General features: G+C 41.3%; 1 protein-coding gene and 1 non-coding gene across 2 annotated transcripts; both read left to right on the forward strand.

Moving 5' to 3' along the window:
• Positions 1–864: 864 nt before the first annotated feature.
• Positions 865–2,085, forward strand: LOC114429876 (type-2 ice-structuring protein-like; the record flags this gene model as incomplete). The annotated part of the gene is made up of 5 exons (XM_028398487.1): positions 865–903; positions 1,110–1,175; positions 1,289–1,304; positions 1,737–1,828; positions 2,017–2,085. Coding segments are annotated over exons 2-5 (243 nt in total), but the record flags the coding sequence as incomplete, so codon positions are not given.
• An 11,271-nt stretch (positions 2,086–13,356) lies between these two features.
• On the forward strand, positions 13,357–13,428 carry trnaq-uug (transfer RNA glutamine (anticodon UUG)). Its single transcript has one exon. It is a non-coding gene; the product is annotated as a tRNA-Gln (tRNA).
• The last annotated feature ends 1,038 nt before the right edge of the window (positions 13,429–14,466 follow it).

Here is a 14,466-nt window from a genome sequence, read left to right on the forward strand (position 1 = left end):
AAAAGTCTCTTGGACCCCCCCTCCAAACCCAACAGGAAGTCCACAATTTTGATTTTTTTTTTGTAATTTTTGGCGATTTCTGACCCTGCTATAAAACTTTTCACGCCTCGCATACTTCATGCAATTGAGCTGAAACTCACTGTGTCCACCATAGGGAATAGACGCATGCCAAAACTCTTTCAAAAGTATTACCGTGTGGCGGGGGTGTGGCCTCAAAGTTGACCATTCGCCATTGCAACGGAACTCGCTCTATTTTATGCAGTACTACCCATATACTTCATGCAATGTGGACAAAATCTTACACTACTGCTATGGACCTGAGTCTGAACAAACATATATGCTAATAGGATGATACGGTCATAGCACCACCTACTGGTAGCAGGAAAGTTTGGTTGTAAACATGTGTTTGTTGTACAGCTCTGCAAATGAGACGAAAAGAGAGCATAGGACAGGAGAGTATAGGAGACAAGAGCATAGGAGAGAAGACAGCGATGGCCCCGCGGATCGCAAGGTGCGCGAGGGCCCGCAATGCTGCTTGCAGCTTTAATTTTACTTTGATTTTATTAATATGTGATTGACTTTTGTGTACATCACTTTGGTCAATGAAAGTCGTTTTAAATGTGCTTTATAAATACATTTGACTTGACTTGATGTCAGAATTAGTTACACTGGAACTGTTTAAACTGCTGACAGGTATCGCCTTTGTGTTTGTCTTAGAAACATTTACTGAAGGCTGTGGCAACATCTGATATTTATCACATCAGGTCTCATGTTCGGGGGATGACGCGTACACTAATGAACCAAAGCCGCCAGACAACACATATAAACCCGGCGTTCCCTCTTCCAAGACATTCTGCTACCAGCTGCTGTGACTCTTCAGCCTCTTCTGAACATCACAACAAGGTAAAGCTTCATCACTGCATCTCTGATGTACAGAAACGATTTGATCTGCCTCTCTCAAGTGTTTTGTCTCCATACACGTAGAAGGAAAGCTGCAGCTACCCCTCAGTCCACTTAATGTGGAGCTTAACTCATTTTAAATGAATCTCTGTTGATGTCAGTGTTTGTTAGGATGCATTTTGTAATCTGGACATTGCATTGTCCTTTAGATGGCATCAGGTCTTCATTTCGTTGTGCTCGTCTGTGCGATGGGTGTGCTGTGGATCATGCCAAATGTAAGTGACGACTCCACATTTAAACTTGTGTTTTCATGTTTCATGACCAGCTGTAGGACAGCATTAGAGGAAGGGAATCCTGAACTCATTTCTAATGTTCTTTACACCCACAGGTCAGCTCGGCATCAGGTTGGTGAACTTTTCTAAAATGTGACTGATTTAAGGATAACATGTTGGACAGGTTCTGTCCATATATTGTGTTGTTTGTGCTTTAGACAGAAGGCAGATTTCTTGTGTGGATCTTAACTTTACCTCCAGCAGCTTCTGTGTCACATGTTCAGTCAGAGTGGGCTCACTGGAAACAATCATGGCTACAAGCAGAGAGGTCTGTGCAGCTAGCACAGTCAGAAAGACAGAAATCAGAAAAACAGTCAAAGCCTCCCTCAGTTTCTGAAAGGTGTCAGATCATTTACTGCTGCATGAAGAGTCTATAGTTAAAGGTGTTGTAGGGTAACACAGCAGCCCTGACATAAATCATGCAGGATGTTGATGTGCTATTGTCATGTTGTAGAAACAATAATTTAATAATTTGTTGCTCTGTATTGTCATCTCTTCTTTAAGGTGGATGCAAATTCTGCCCTTCTGGTTGGAGCTTGCTTCTAGGTCGCTGTTACTTGTTTGACAAAACTGAAAGGGACTGGACGGATGCAGAGGTATTTGGACACCTCTGACACACTGATTGAGGAAGGACAAAACTGGAGGAGGAGAGTTAATACTAAATAAATAAAACTGGAAATCATAGAATTTTCAAAATAAGAAACCCCGAGTCAGAGCAGAGTCCTGATGGATGCAACCACTCATGTTGATCATCCCCCTCAGTTCTTCTTGTCTTGCTCCTCAGCTGTCCTGCCTTTCAAGAGGTGGAAATCTGGCCTCATTCCGAAGCCCTGACGAGTACATCACCCTGCGGCAATTTGTCCTGAAAGCCACAGGCAAACATACTACTAGTTGGGTTGGAGGCCATGATGCAGTGAAGGTGAGAGTTTTATCAACAGAATTGCTTTCTGCTGTATTGAATATTTGATCACTATAGGTGTTATATGATCACTACTGTACTGCCTGTACGAATAGAAAAAGGGTACAAAAATAATGGTATTCTTCCAGGAGGGTGTGTGGCTGTGGAGTGATGGTTCAAAGCATGTTTTCACTGCCTGGGGCCAAGGAGAGCCTAATGATCTTGGAGGAGAAGACTGCATGGAGATCAACCGGGGAGGTACAAATGAATCGTGGCTCTCTAAGTTCGATGTGTATTTTTATTTTATAAAACAATATATCATTATTGATCAATGAATACCATGTCCAACTCATCCTAATCATATGGTGATGTGGCACTTAGCCAAGTAGGCTCCCCATAATCTCAAGCCTAATTTATTTGTCCAGTTTATCCAGATGAAAGCGCTACATCTGTTTTACAGACACCATTTCCTTATGCCAGTCATCAAATTTGGTGGATTTCCAGGCCAGTAGCAAACATTTTAGCTGTTCTCAGACAGGCATTCTCACACTTTTCCCTCTTGTTTAAACGCTCTCAAAGTTCACGCCATAGAAAAGTAAGCCCAGTATTATAGAATGAAACCAAAAATCAAAACCTGTTTCCAGTACGCATTCTGTACTGTACAGCAGACACTGCACAGAGGAGATTGACTTATACTAGTCTACAGCCAATCAGGATGCAGAACACAATGCACTGTTAAAAAAAAGTGCTAAAAAGGCTAAATAGCACAAAAAAAATGTGCAAAAATAGTAAGGCCATGAAGAGAGCAGGAGAGCAGGGATGGATTTTGGAGTTTGATCCCCTTGATGTTTGGGTGTGCCAGCAGGGGGCACAGTTTGTTCCCTGCCGCACACCTCTTTGCAACAAGAACGGTCTAGATTTGTTCCCATTTGTGCGAATGGAAGATCTGGGAAAAAGAGAAGGCCACTTTATTGTGTCTTATGAGCATCTAGAGACAGTATGGCTGCACCTTCACCATCTGTGTGGTCTGTGTAAAGGATATTTTTTAGCTGGCACTTTGTCACTTTCTCAGCGTTAGCATCATGTTGTGTTGCTGTCATTGTTTACAGACAACGTCAATGATGCAAGTTGCATCCTCAAGAGACCCTCTGTTTGTGTCATAAATCCATAACTTTCACTACCTGTTCGGATGCATCTGGCATGAGGACCTTACATCCACACTGCTGATGTCACTTCCACCAGGATGTCAGGCCTCGATGACATCACTGCTGGAAGACGTATTAACAATTTTGATTCCCTTCATCTTCAAACAATAAATCTATTTCCTGCTCAGCAATCTGTTTCACACGTTTGTGTTGGTAAAGAAAATTTTTTAACACATTCTTACAATCTAATCACAACAGAAATGTTCACCACCACATTACGTTATGTTACTGTCCTTCATAACAAGTCAAAGGTTCACTTTGACTTATTGCCCAAATTATGATGCGGTATTGAATGCTAAAACTAACGCATGTCATCCAACTAGAAAATTAGCATCTCATGTGGTCCCCCCACAATCAGCCATTATCTTTTTTTCTTTTCAAAAAGTGTGTTTATTGATTTTCAGAAAAATAATCACACTACATCAAATAATACAGGTGCAAAACAAAGCTATTACATGGCAGGGCAGTATCATGCAGCATTAACACAGTCCTAAACATAACTCATCCTTAAGAGTTTTTGATGGTCCAAAAGTTAACTCAGTTATCCTGGACAGAAAATCACTAAGAAAAACAGACGAATAATCATTAGTTGATGCCTCCAATGCTTTCCTCCCCTCCAAGAACAGCATAAACGATCTCCACAAAATGAGATATTTACCTTTTAACGTTAAAGTTCATTTCTCCACTGCAAGAGAGTCGGTTAGTCCTGCCAGCCAGACACTAATACTTGGTTTGGTGCTGGATTTCCAAGATTTAGCTATGGTGTATTTAGCTTGTAGCATGCAAGGATACAAACAATTTCCCCCTGGGATCAATAAAGTATTTCTGATTCTGATACACAGTTTGGCATCTATAACTAATTTATACCTGTAATATTTCAAATCATATCTTTCACTTTACCATCCAAAGCCTGTTATCATGTGCCCTTTACCACATTAATAACACATGTCTGGGATATTGGGGTTAAATTTATTTAGCTTGAGTTGGTGTTACATATATTCTCATTATCCACTCATACTGAAGTAACAATATTTGAGATTTCAAGCAAATCTTCTGCCAGTCCTCAGATAAAATTACAGAATTTAAGTCCTCACGAGTATTGCGTAGAAATTTGATGTTAACCTCTGACCTACCTTGTCTTAAATCTTCAAATGATGTGAGAATGTTATTATTGAATAAATCTACAGTTTTACTTATTCCTTTGTCTGCATTATGGGAGGCATTATGAAGTGGGGCGGCCCAGTAGTACCATTGGAGGTTTGGGACTTTCAAGCTTCCTCCATCATAGAGGGAGATAAAGCATGGAGTCTTGCTCGATTGTTATTCCAAATAAAATTACAAAATCATCTTTGAGAAAAATGAGTAGGAGATTTGATTCATTATAATTAGCCTCTACTAGATCGTCAACGTAATTCTGATACCCAGATAGGTGAAGCTTTTTCTAACTATTTTGAATGGTGTTTGAATGCTTAAGGAAAAGAATAGCTGATTTTGATTCATTAATTCTGTAACCAGAAAGCTTATTGAAAGAGCTAATTGCATTGAGCAAATGATGTAGTGATTGTTCCAAGTGGGATAAAAAAAATTACAATACCATCTGCGAATAAGCCTATTTTGTTGTAAATTTCATGTATTTTAATGCCAGTAATATTCTTATTGGTCCTAATGGCAATAGCCAAGGGCTCAATTCCCAGCACAAACAGTGGAGGTGAAAGAGGACAGCCCTGGCGCGTGCCTCTTGAGAGACGGTTTATGGTCCTTACAGGATTTGTTCAGCAGGATTTGAAGCCTAAATACAATCAGAAGAAGTGGAGAGCTAATGCTAAGCTAACTACAGCAGTCACATGACTGCAACGTCACCACCACCCGCTCTGTTTACCGGACCTCTTCTACAGTACAAACAGCTTGATGATGTTTGATGACATTGTTTGTAGTCCCATTTAGCCACGTGTTAGCATGTAGCCTTTTTCAGACAGTAAACAATCATCATGGTGATTTATGAGTGCTGCTGTATCTCTGTAAGTTAAACTGACCTGGTTAATGTAACATGCAGCTTGTATGGTGGAGTGTGGACACATCAGAGATCTTCCCAGTAAGGTTTAATGTGTTTGTGCCTTAGCTAACTGCTTGTGTCTCCTCCCTGCATGTAATCTGCTCCCAGGGCTCAGTTCATTTACCAGCACAAGTCCAAAACACCTAGTAAGAAATCGTACTTCCACACTTTCCACATGCAGTTTTTGTGGACTGTCAGTACAGCTGCTGCTACTGCTCCTTCAGGATCACTCTGTGTCACTTTAAAATACAAACACACAGCAGTATTACATGCGTTTAAAGCAGGCCTGTCAAAGCTAAGTAAAAACATTCTTTTCAGCTTTTGCACACAGGTAACTTGTTTAGATTTGCATCTGTGAATTGAATTTCACAGTAGTTCAATTGTTGGTGGTGGAGACAAATGTTTCATGCTTTATGTAGGAGCTATTTTGCCATTTTTTATTTTATGTTGGGTTATTGTTTATTTGATTAATTAATTAATTAATTAATTTAAAATAAATGTTTGGGTTGGTTTGGGGTTTTATTTAGATTGTTGGTTTAAGGTGAATTTGTTATTGATTAGTTTACTTTATTGAATTTATTACTGTGATTTAGCGTCACTAGGGGGCGCCAAGGTATATAGGTATGCAGGTAGACACTTGTGGACCGGAACCACCTGGGTGGGCTAATGGGTTTTTCCCAGTGCAGGAGAGACAGCAGGGACAAATATTGTCTGTTGTTTGTTTGCCTGAACATGGACTAAACCTGCACACACACCCGCAGTCTGCCCACAGTTACTGACGTAGCCACTCCGTCACACCCCAGCTGACACATGACCGCACCAGGTGGCTGCTGCTATGACAGATGGTGGTTGTCAGCGTTCCTCGTTAGTATAGTGGATAGTATCTCCGCCTGTCATGTGGAAGACCGGGGTTCGATTCCCCGACAGGGAGAAAGACTTTTACCACTAGATAAGATGATACTGACCCCCAGAGGAACATGAAGTCATTGCAGCAGCATAACAATAGATAAAGTAAAAATAAAGATGATACAGAACAACCATAAGATATGCAGATATACATGTAAGTCTGTTCCGGTTGGCCAGCAGGTGGTGCAGAGGCAAGGTTGATTTGGTTGGAGTGACAGCTCCCATGCTGCACTTTTCTTCAGTGACACCATAGTTGCGGAGAGAAGTTTGTGCAGGGCGCCATATTGCTTTCAGAAGTTTGATTCCTCTGAAAGGTAAGCAGCACTTTATGATGTGGTTTATTTTATGTGAAGGTAGTGATTGTGCATGGCTCCTTGGGAGCTCACTGTAATGAGGCTGAGTTCTGTTTCTGACAGAAGTTTGATTCTTCTGAAAGGACTGTGTTTGGAGCATCTGTTAAAGTACATGGAAAGGTCTCAGTCGCAATCTAAGAACCCAAGTCCGCTGTCTCTGTCCCTCCCATATCCGCCCCCATCACGACTAAACACAACACAGACTCAACACCCAGACCAAGACCCAACACAGACCACTCTTAGAACACAGAGACTCTTAGAACACAGAGACTCTTAGAACACAGACCACTCTTAGAACACAGACAGAAGTATGAATTATATATGATTAAAATAAAAAAACAATTGAATGCAAATAAATGATTTTGTGGAATTTAAATCAAACCTAAAAACACCAGAATCAGCAAATCACATGTTTGCATTACAGTGGTCCCTCCTATAACCAGTTCACCTCTCACCTTGTTTTTCTCTTACAGCTCATTGAGTTCTGGTCCGGATAGTCCGTAGACCAGTGTCAGTCCATCTCCAGAATGCAGAATGCTGCTGAAAACAGGTTTGATCTTTGGTTTCATTCTGTAATACTGGACTTATTTCCTACGAAGGTTTGAACTCTGACAGTGTTTAAACAGAGAGAACGGAGTTTAAAGTGTGCAGTGAGGGGTTCACAGCCTTAAAGGTACGGTAGGAGATTTCATTCTGATGCACTTTTGGTTAAATTAGTGTAACTTCTCTTTACAGTCCGATTAGTTCGGCAGTTTCACTTTTAAACGAAGAATATTAATGAAGATGTGTTAAAGCACCAGAGCTACTGTCATTTAAAACTGAACAATTTATCACAGTGTCGTGCATTCACATAACCTTTATTAATACCCATGGAGTCATTGGGTTGTGTGAGCAGCATATACAAGAAGTGACAGTAAACACAATGCATGTGTTGATTTTCTGTGTCCTCTTCACAGATACTGTGTGTACTACTATACTGCAGCATTTTCTGAGCCAGTCATCTACAACGTTACTAACACAGCCACAACTGTTATTTTGTATGTAATTCAGTGATACAATGATTCTGTACATGGTTGGAAACCTTCAGCTGTAATAGAAGCAGTAGTGCTTTTTATATTGTTAGAATAGAAATGTTTTTTTTCTTCCTTTCAGCTCTTTGGAAAACTCTTCAGATCGACGCTGGATACACCTACACACATATTCTATATAAATAACATTAAACACATTAACACCTACACACATATTCTATATAAATAACATTAAACACATTAACACCTACACACACACACATATTCTATATAAATAACACATAGCTATACATACATATACACACACAGTACATATACACACAACTCTGTCTACCTTCTTCACAGGACAATGCCGCGGAAGGGGAAGAGGTCCCAGGCCCAAAAGGTGCGCTGGAGGCGGCTGGACCTGGCAGATCCTGGACCACCAGAGGTCGCAGCCAGAGACTCTCCTGCTGCACAGGTAAATGTTCTTATGTCAGTGTCCCTATTTAAAGTCAAGAAGTGATTAATGCTTCTTCTGTTGTAATATGTTATGATATGCCAATGTTCACTCAGGTGGTCTTTCAGTAGTCGTAAAGTTGAAATGCTCTGCTCTCAGACGGCCCTGAGGAGAATGGATGCTGCACCCTCCTGCTCCCGTTCTCCAACTGCAGATGTATGTATTTTGCATCTTCCACTCGATTAGTCATGAAATTCTCCTCAGTTTAACAGATCTTAGTACATTGAATGTACTCCTCACTTCTTTGCATAGTTTATTTAGCTTGCATTGTTTCCATCTTGACAGACATTCCGTCATGGTTTTGGTTATTTACATGTACACAATATGCACGACAGGAGTTAAAGTTACATGTGACTTATTTGCTATCAGATGCTTGAAACACCTCCACCCACCAAACCGTTTTGGCCGTCCCCATCACACTGTTCAGCTTAAATCTCCCATAGTTTGTTCACTGTATTATTATTCCATCTGTTTAAAATATATATTAAATGAATCTTTTCCCTTCTTTCAGAAATCAACTGAGGTTATGAGGACGATGGCATGTGCCTCAGAGGCTGCCACACCAAGTCACACCAGTAAGTGTTATAGGTTATACTGTATGTGTGGATGCTATCATTCTTGGCGGTCTTCAAAACACCATCCTTAAGTCCAGTTGCCTCAATTCTAAACTCTTGTAAATATTATAGGACTATTATAATTTCATGTCAACATGTCGATCTCAACCAACAATAATGGGGGACAGCTACATCCGACGTGGTGGCAAGAGAGCTGCAGCCACAGTGGGAAACGCCCTTGGGGTCAACAGGACCACCATCTACTGGTTTGGCTGGGGTGGTCTCAGGTGGAGTAATTTCCTCCCCTTCTTCTCCAGGTCCCTACGAGGAAGAGCAGTTCCAGACGTCCTCCTCATCCACTGTGGTGGGTCTCAATTGTCAGGCTTGTTGCAGCGATGAAGGAGGACCTGCACCGCCTCCACCTGCAGCATCCAGCTATGAAAATCATCTTCTCTGGGCTCACTCAGAGGTGCAGGTGGAGGGGTGTTGCCAGTCCTGGTAACATAGACAAGGCCCGCAGGTTCGTGAACAGTGTTATGGCTGCATATGTCTGTTCAGTTGGTGCACACTTTGTGCATCACACTGACGTAAAGTATGACTCCTGGGCTGTTTTTGCGAGATGGCGTTCATTTAACCGATAGGGGACATGACATTTTTTTAAAGAGTTTCGCCACGGCCATTAAAGCCCAACTTCAACAGCAGGAAGTGTTCTGTCTAACAGTTTGCCTGCAGTTTAACTTGAGTCAAAGGACCTTCAGGCCTCAAAACAGCCCACAGTGTCATATTTTAGCCATAACACATTCATTTCTGTTTACCAGTTGTGCTCTTCCTCACTCCCACACTCTCTCCCATTCCCTCTGTCCTTCTCTCATACAACACTAGCCATAACACTCATATATGCATACACTGTTTTTGTTCATTGTTATATGTTAGGTGGCTGCTTGTTTTTGTTCATTGCTGTGTTCCATATGTTCAGGTGTGTTCTCATGTATTTTATGTGCTGCACTAACCCAGTTTTCAGAATGTTGAAGATGTTTTAGGTTTCTGGGTGTTCTGGGAGAGTGAGACAAAGAGAGAAGAAAGTGAGGTAAATGTGAAGTTATTTTATGTTTATGTATTATTAGACAATGCTGTTCCTTGTACTTGTTCAGCAACTTGATTCCAGTTTTGATGTTTTATTCAGTCCCAGAGGAGGTTTCTCAGATGGATCGTCACAGTTTGTTAAAGGGGAAAAAACATAAAGATAAGTATTTTATATTAAAAGTTATTCACCAGATCACTTACACAGAACTGTGCACTGATGCAATTGTTTGTTTTGTCTTTGCCGAACAGGAAGCTGAGCAAAGGATACCAGGGACCCAGGCAGCTACACTGTGGAGCAGGAATACCAGCTGGACTTCCTCTTTGGTTCAGGTACGTGTTGTAAATGTGACAGGAGGTTGTTTCATGCTCAAAATGTCCCATACACACAGTAACATTCATTTCTTTTAATGTTGACATACATATTTATAGGATATGAGGAGTCCCTGAAGATTGATCCAGGCCTCGGAGACCTCATCAGCAGCTGTTGCTCATAAACAGCCAGTAAGTTTGCAGACTGTCATGGCAGTTGTGATAAATGTGAGACATTTTGTGCTGTTATAATACTGTGGTTAGTGATTTGTCTTTTTTGTGTGTCTTTCTAGAAAAACCTGAAGAACAACGAAACCTGAAGTTGGCATGTTTCCTTTACACTGTTCATCAAAACAAGGAGACGGTCTGACAGCAAGACCACACTGAAGGAGCCAGTGAACCACTGCAGAATCAACAGAGGCAGCATGACAGCGAGACCTGAGGTAACATGTCTGCTGGATCACTGGCATACATCAGGTATAGATTTCATTACAGGATGTGGTTTATTTGGTAGCAGCACAGGAACACAGGGATGGCTCAGGCAGCACAGAGGTTGGATGCAGTCAGGTGTAAAGTTGGTCTATGTATGAAATACAGGCTTTGTGCTGTTTTTATATGGAGTCTGCATGTTGGCTTGTTTCACCATGTTTTCCTTATAGGAAACAGTGGTAACATTGGCAGCAGTTAGACCCAGGCAGTCTGACAGGCCTTTATACATAATCTTCATAACAACTGTAAAGAACTCATAAGAACTTGTACTGCATCATATTTAATCACCATGTCCATCTCTCTGACCTTTCTTGACCTGATGGCAGCTAGAGCTGCAAAGGGAAACAGCCACATGAGACTAGCAGTCTGTACAATGTTAACATGCAGGATGAATGCTGAAATCGTCGCTGTACTAAACAGACATACCTTACATGTGTGAGACATTCTGAGAGGGAGAGCTCCTGTTCTACAGCCTACTCCACAACTGAGGCTAGCTAGGTACGATACTGACGAGTGTTGACCTCGTTTAGCTGGTCAGAAAAATAACAGAATGTAACTTACAGCGACAGATTCACAGTAGATGTCCTCAATAATCTTAATCCACTGTAATAGAATACAAGGACCTTATTCATCACACAGTACATAACTTTCTCACAGTATTTCATTGTTTACTGTAATTTTCCACAACAAATGTGGAACAGCTCCAGAATGAACACTTTATAAACAATCTGAAATCTTCACTGACACTGATGTGGACAGACTGAGAGTGTCTCTACCTGTGCTAGAGCACTGACAAAATGCCAAAGTGATCAAACATCAGGCAGAAAGGATGAGAGCAGAGAACTGGTCTGTGGTCAGAAGAACCTGACCTGCAGAACCTCTCCTTTATAGGGCTGTCTTGATCACTGCCTCTCATTTCCACCTGTTGTCTGTTCCATTTGCACAACAGCAGCTGAAACTGATTCACAATCAGTGTTGATCCTAACTGGACAGGCTGGTTTCAAAGTGCTGCTTCGGACCGTCAGTGAGGGTGTCAGTGTCAGACACACTCTCTGTCTCCCAACAACCACACCTGCACATAAAAGCCTGGACTGAGATATAACTGACTGAGGCATGAAGAAGACTTTAAAACCCTCTGGAGTCATGTGTATAATGGTCCGTTTTTGACTACTTTTAATTTTTTCTTTATATTTCAGCTTAAAAATGGATCACCTTGCTTTGTTTAGTGTCATTCTTTTCAGTACAACCCCACAAGTGTGACTATGGTGTTATTTTTTCATTTTGACATACTGTGTTAACACACTGGACCTAAAATCACACAAAAAATATAAAATCCGAGTGGGAAAAAGTTAGATTTTTTACTGTGCAAACCACAAACATGTTTAACAAACCATTTTTATAACTTAGAATGCTTATGCAAATTGTAAATGTCAAAAAATATGTACAGATGTAGCAAAAAACAAAATTATTTACAACTATTTACCCTTGAATGCAGAAATGCCTTATGGCGTTTTTTGTACAGCTATTTACAAGTATTATATACAGTTCAGGTGGCACACACATTATTTGTGCCACTTGAAAAAGCAGTTCCTGTCCACCACAACACAGAGGGGCACATCACAGCCTGACACTTCCAGGGTGTGTCACTCCTCTCTTTGTCCACCCGGAGGCAAAGTCTGCATTTTAGCCTTCCTGCTTTTTGGCCAGGATCTGTATAACCGAAGCAAGGCGTCTGGACTTGTAAAGTTTTGTAGAGTTGCTTGGATGAGCAGCGAAACGTCTTCAGCGAAACGTCTTCTAGAAAACTCTACAAGTCCAGACGCCTTGCTTCAACCTTCTCTATCGCTTTCCTAATTGTAATTGAAACTTTTTGTTGTTCTTGTTCTAGTTGTCATGCTCCTCTTTCACTTCTTTTGTCTGTTTTTTCTCCACTATCTCCAGGTGACATCAGAGGCCATAAAGCATCACCTGAAGGAGGCAGAGGGGGACTCCTTCCTTGTGTATCTTGGGGAGTCCATACAGGCGTGGAGTGGCTTCCCCAGGATACAGTTGGAAGTAGAGCTTGCGGTTGATGATTTGGTCTCAGTTCTAGAATGATTGCTGCTGGGAGTTTGAGCAGACAGCTGTTTACAGGGTCTAAGTTGGAATAAAGATTAATCCTGTAAATGCAAACATCCAATCTACTGAAGTTCAAAGATGTGGGCTCGTCCGGGATTTGAAAACAGGACCTGTGAGGAACTGGAACCACTTCTTCATCTGAACCATGGAGACGCCAATTTATAACACCTGAAACCACCTCCACTGTCTGCACACACAGGAAGTTCACCCTGAATCAATGCTCTCCGTTTCAGTTAACCTGTCTGCACAGAATTATTCTCTGTAACAACATGTAGAGCCCGGATAGTTCAGGCTAATTTTCATATCTGTCCAATGAGAGACAATTATCAGAGGAGAGGTTCTGCTTCTCAGGAGGGTCACACCCTAATACAAGACCACTTCCTGTTATGCAACAAATAAACTTTATGATTCAATGTTGGGCTAATGCCACAGCCACAAAAAGACATTTCTCCCAGCTGCTAGACAGCAAGCCTTATCTAGACATGGAGGACAGTCTCCTCGTGGAGGACAGTGATATGCAAAGTGTTCAGTCTTTGTTGACACAAAGAAATCTTTGCACGTATCTTTACCAATGTCAAACTGCTGACAGTCGGCCGGGTAGAGGAGGAGAAGAAGATCCATGAGAAGCAGGTTCCATGGTGTAATGGTTAGCACTCTGGACTTTGACTCCAGCAATCTGAGTTCAAATCTCAGTGGAACCTTTAGTTTAGTTTGGACAGTAATACTGGTGTCCTTTCTACTTTCTCTAAAAATCCAGGGCTCATTTTGCAGATTTCCAGTCAGCATGTTGTAACTGAATAACAGAGTGTATCAGAAGGAGAAGTTACATAAAGATAGAATTTAAATCTCTCTCCTAAATGACACCTTAATCTGGGATTAATAATGAGTATAAAAGCAGCTGAAGACATAATTTAGTATTATAACACATACCTCCTTTATAGGGCTGTCTTGATAACTGCCTCTCATTTCCACCTGTTGTCTGTTCCATTTGCACAACAGCAGCTGAAACTGATCCACAATCAGTGTTGATCCTAACTGGACAGGCTGGTTTCACACAAGTGTGACTGACTTTTTGGGGCAATATTATAACAAATACTTATGAGACATTATATAAAAAGAAAGGTCAGTGCATCATGACTTCAGCTCCATTCAAAGCTTTAGGAGGCTTCATGGCCTCCATCACTCCATAAGACTGTTCCATCTGTTCTGCATCTCTGATATGTGCTGGGACGTGGTGGCTTGTTTCACTGCAGCTCATCTAGTAATAATGTGTAACACATATATGAACATCAAGCTAATCATGTCATGCTAAACCGAGTCCTTGGAAGAGCAGAAGCTGTGAACAGACCTCATGGAGCAATGGTAGCACGTCTGAGTCCAGATCAGAAGGTTGCATGTTCAAATCATGTCAGGGTCACTGGTTTTATGTAATTTAGTCCTCTTTCTGTTCACACCAGGTCCACTAGAGCTCTCAGACTCCTCCACTGCACTGAAGTCTGGGTAGTTTTCACTTGAAGCAGAATGTCGGCTTTCTCCTGTGTTTTCTGGTTAAATTACTGCACATTCAGGGAAAATAGAGTTAGAGTTAAATAGAGCAAAAAATCCTGAGTCATCGATCTGCATTCGTTTAGAGGGCCGAAAGGGATCAAGTGTGAAAACACCCTAAATTTTAATCTTAAGTGGGACCAACACTCCCCCGAGTAGCTTCTTCAGTTCTGCAGTGACAATGTTCTTCCTCA

This window comes from Parambassis ranga, unplaced genomic scaffold, assembly GCF_900634625.1.
Source record: "Parambassis ranga unplaced genomic scaffold, fParRan2.1 scaffold_21_arrow_ctg1, whole genome shotgun sequence".
NCBI classification, from domain to species: Eukaryota; Metazoa; Chordata; class Actinopteri; family Ambassidae; genus Parambassis; species Parambassis ranga.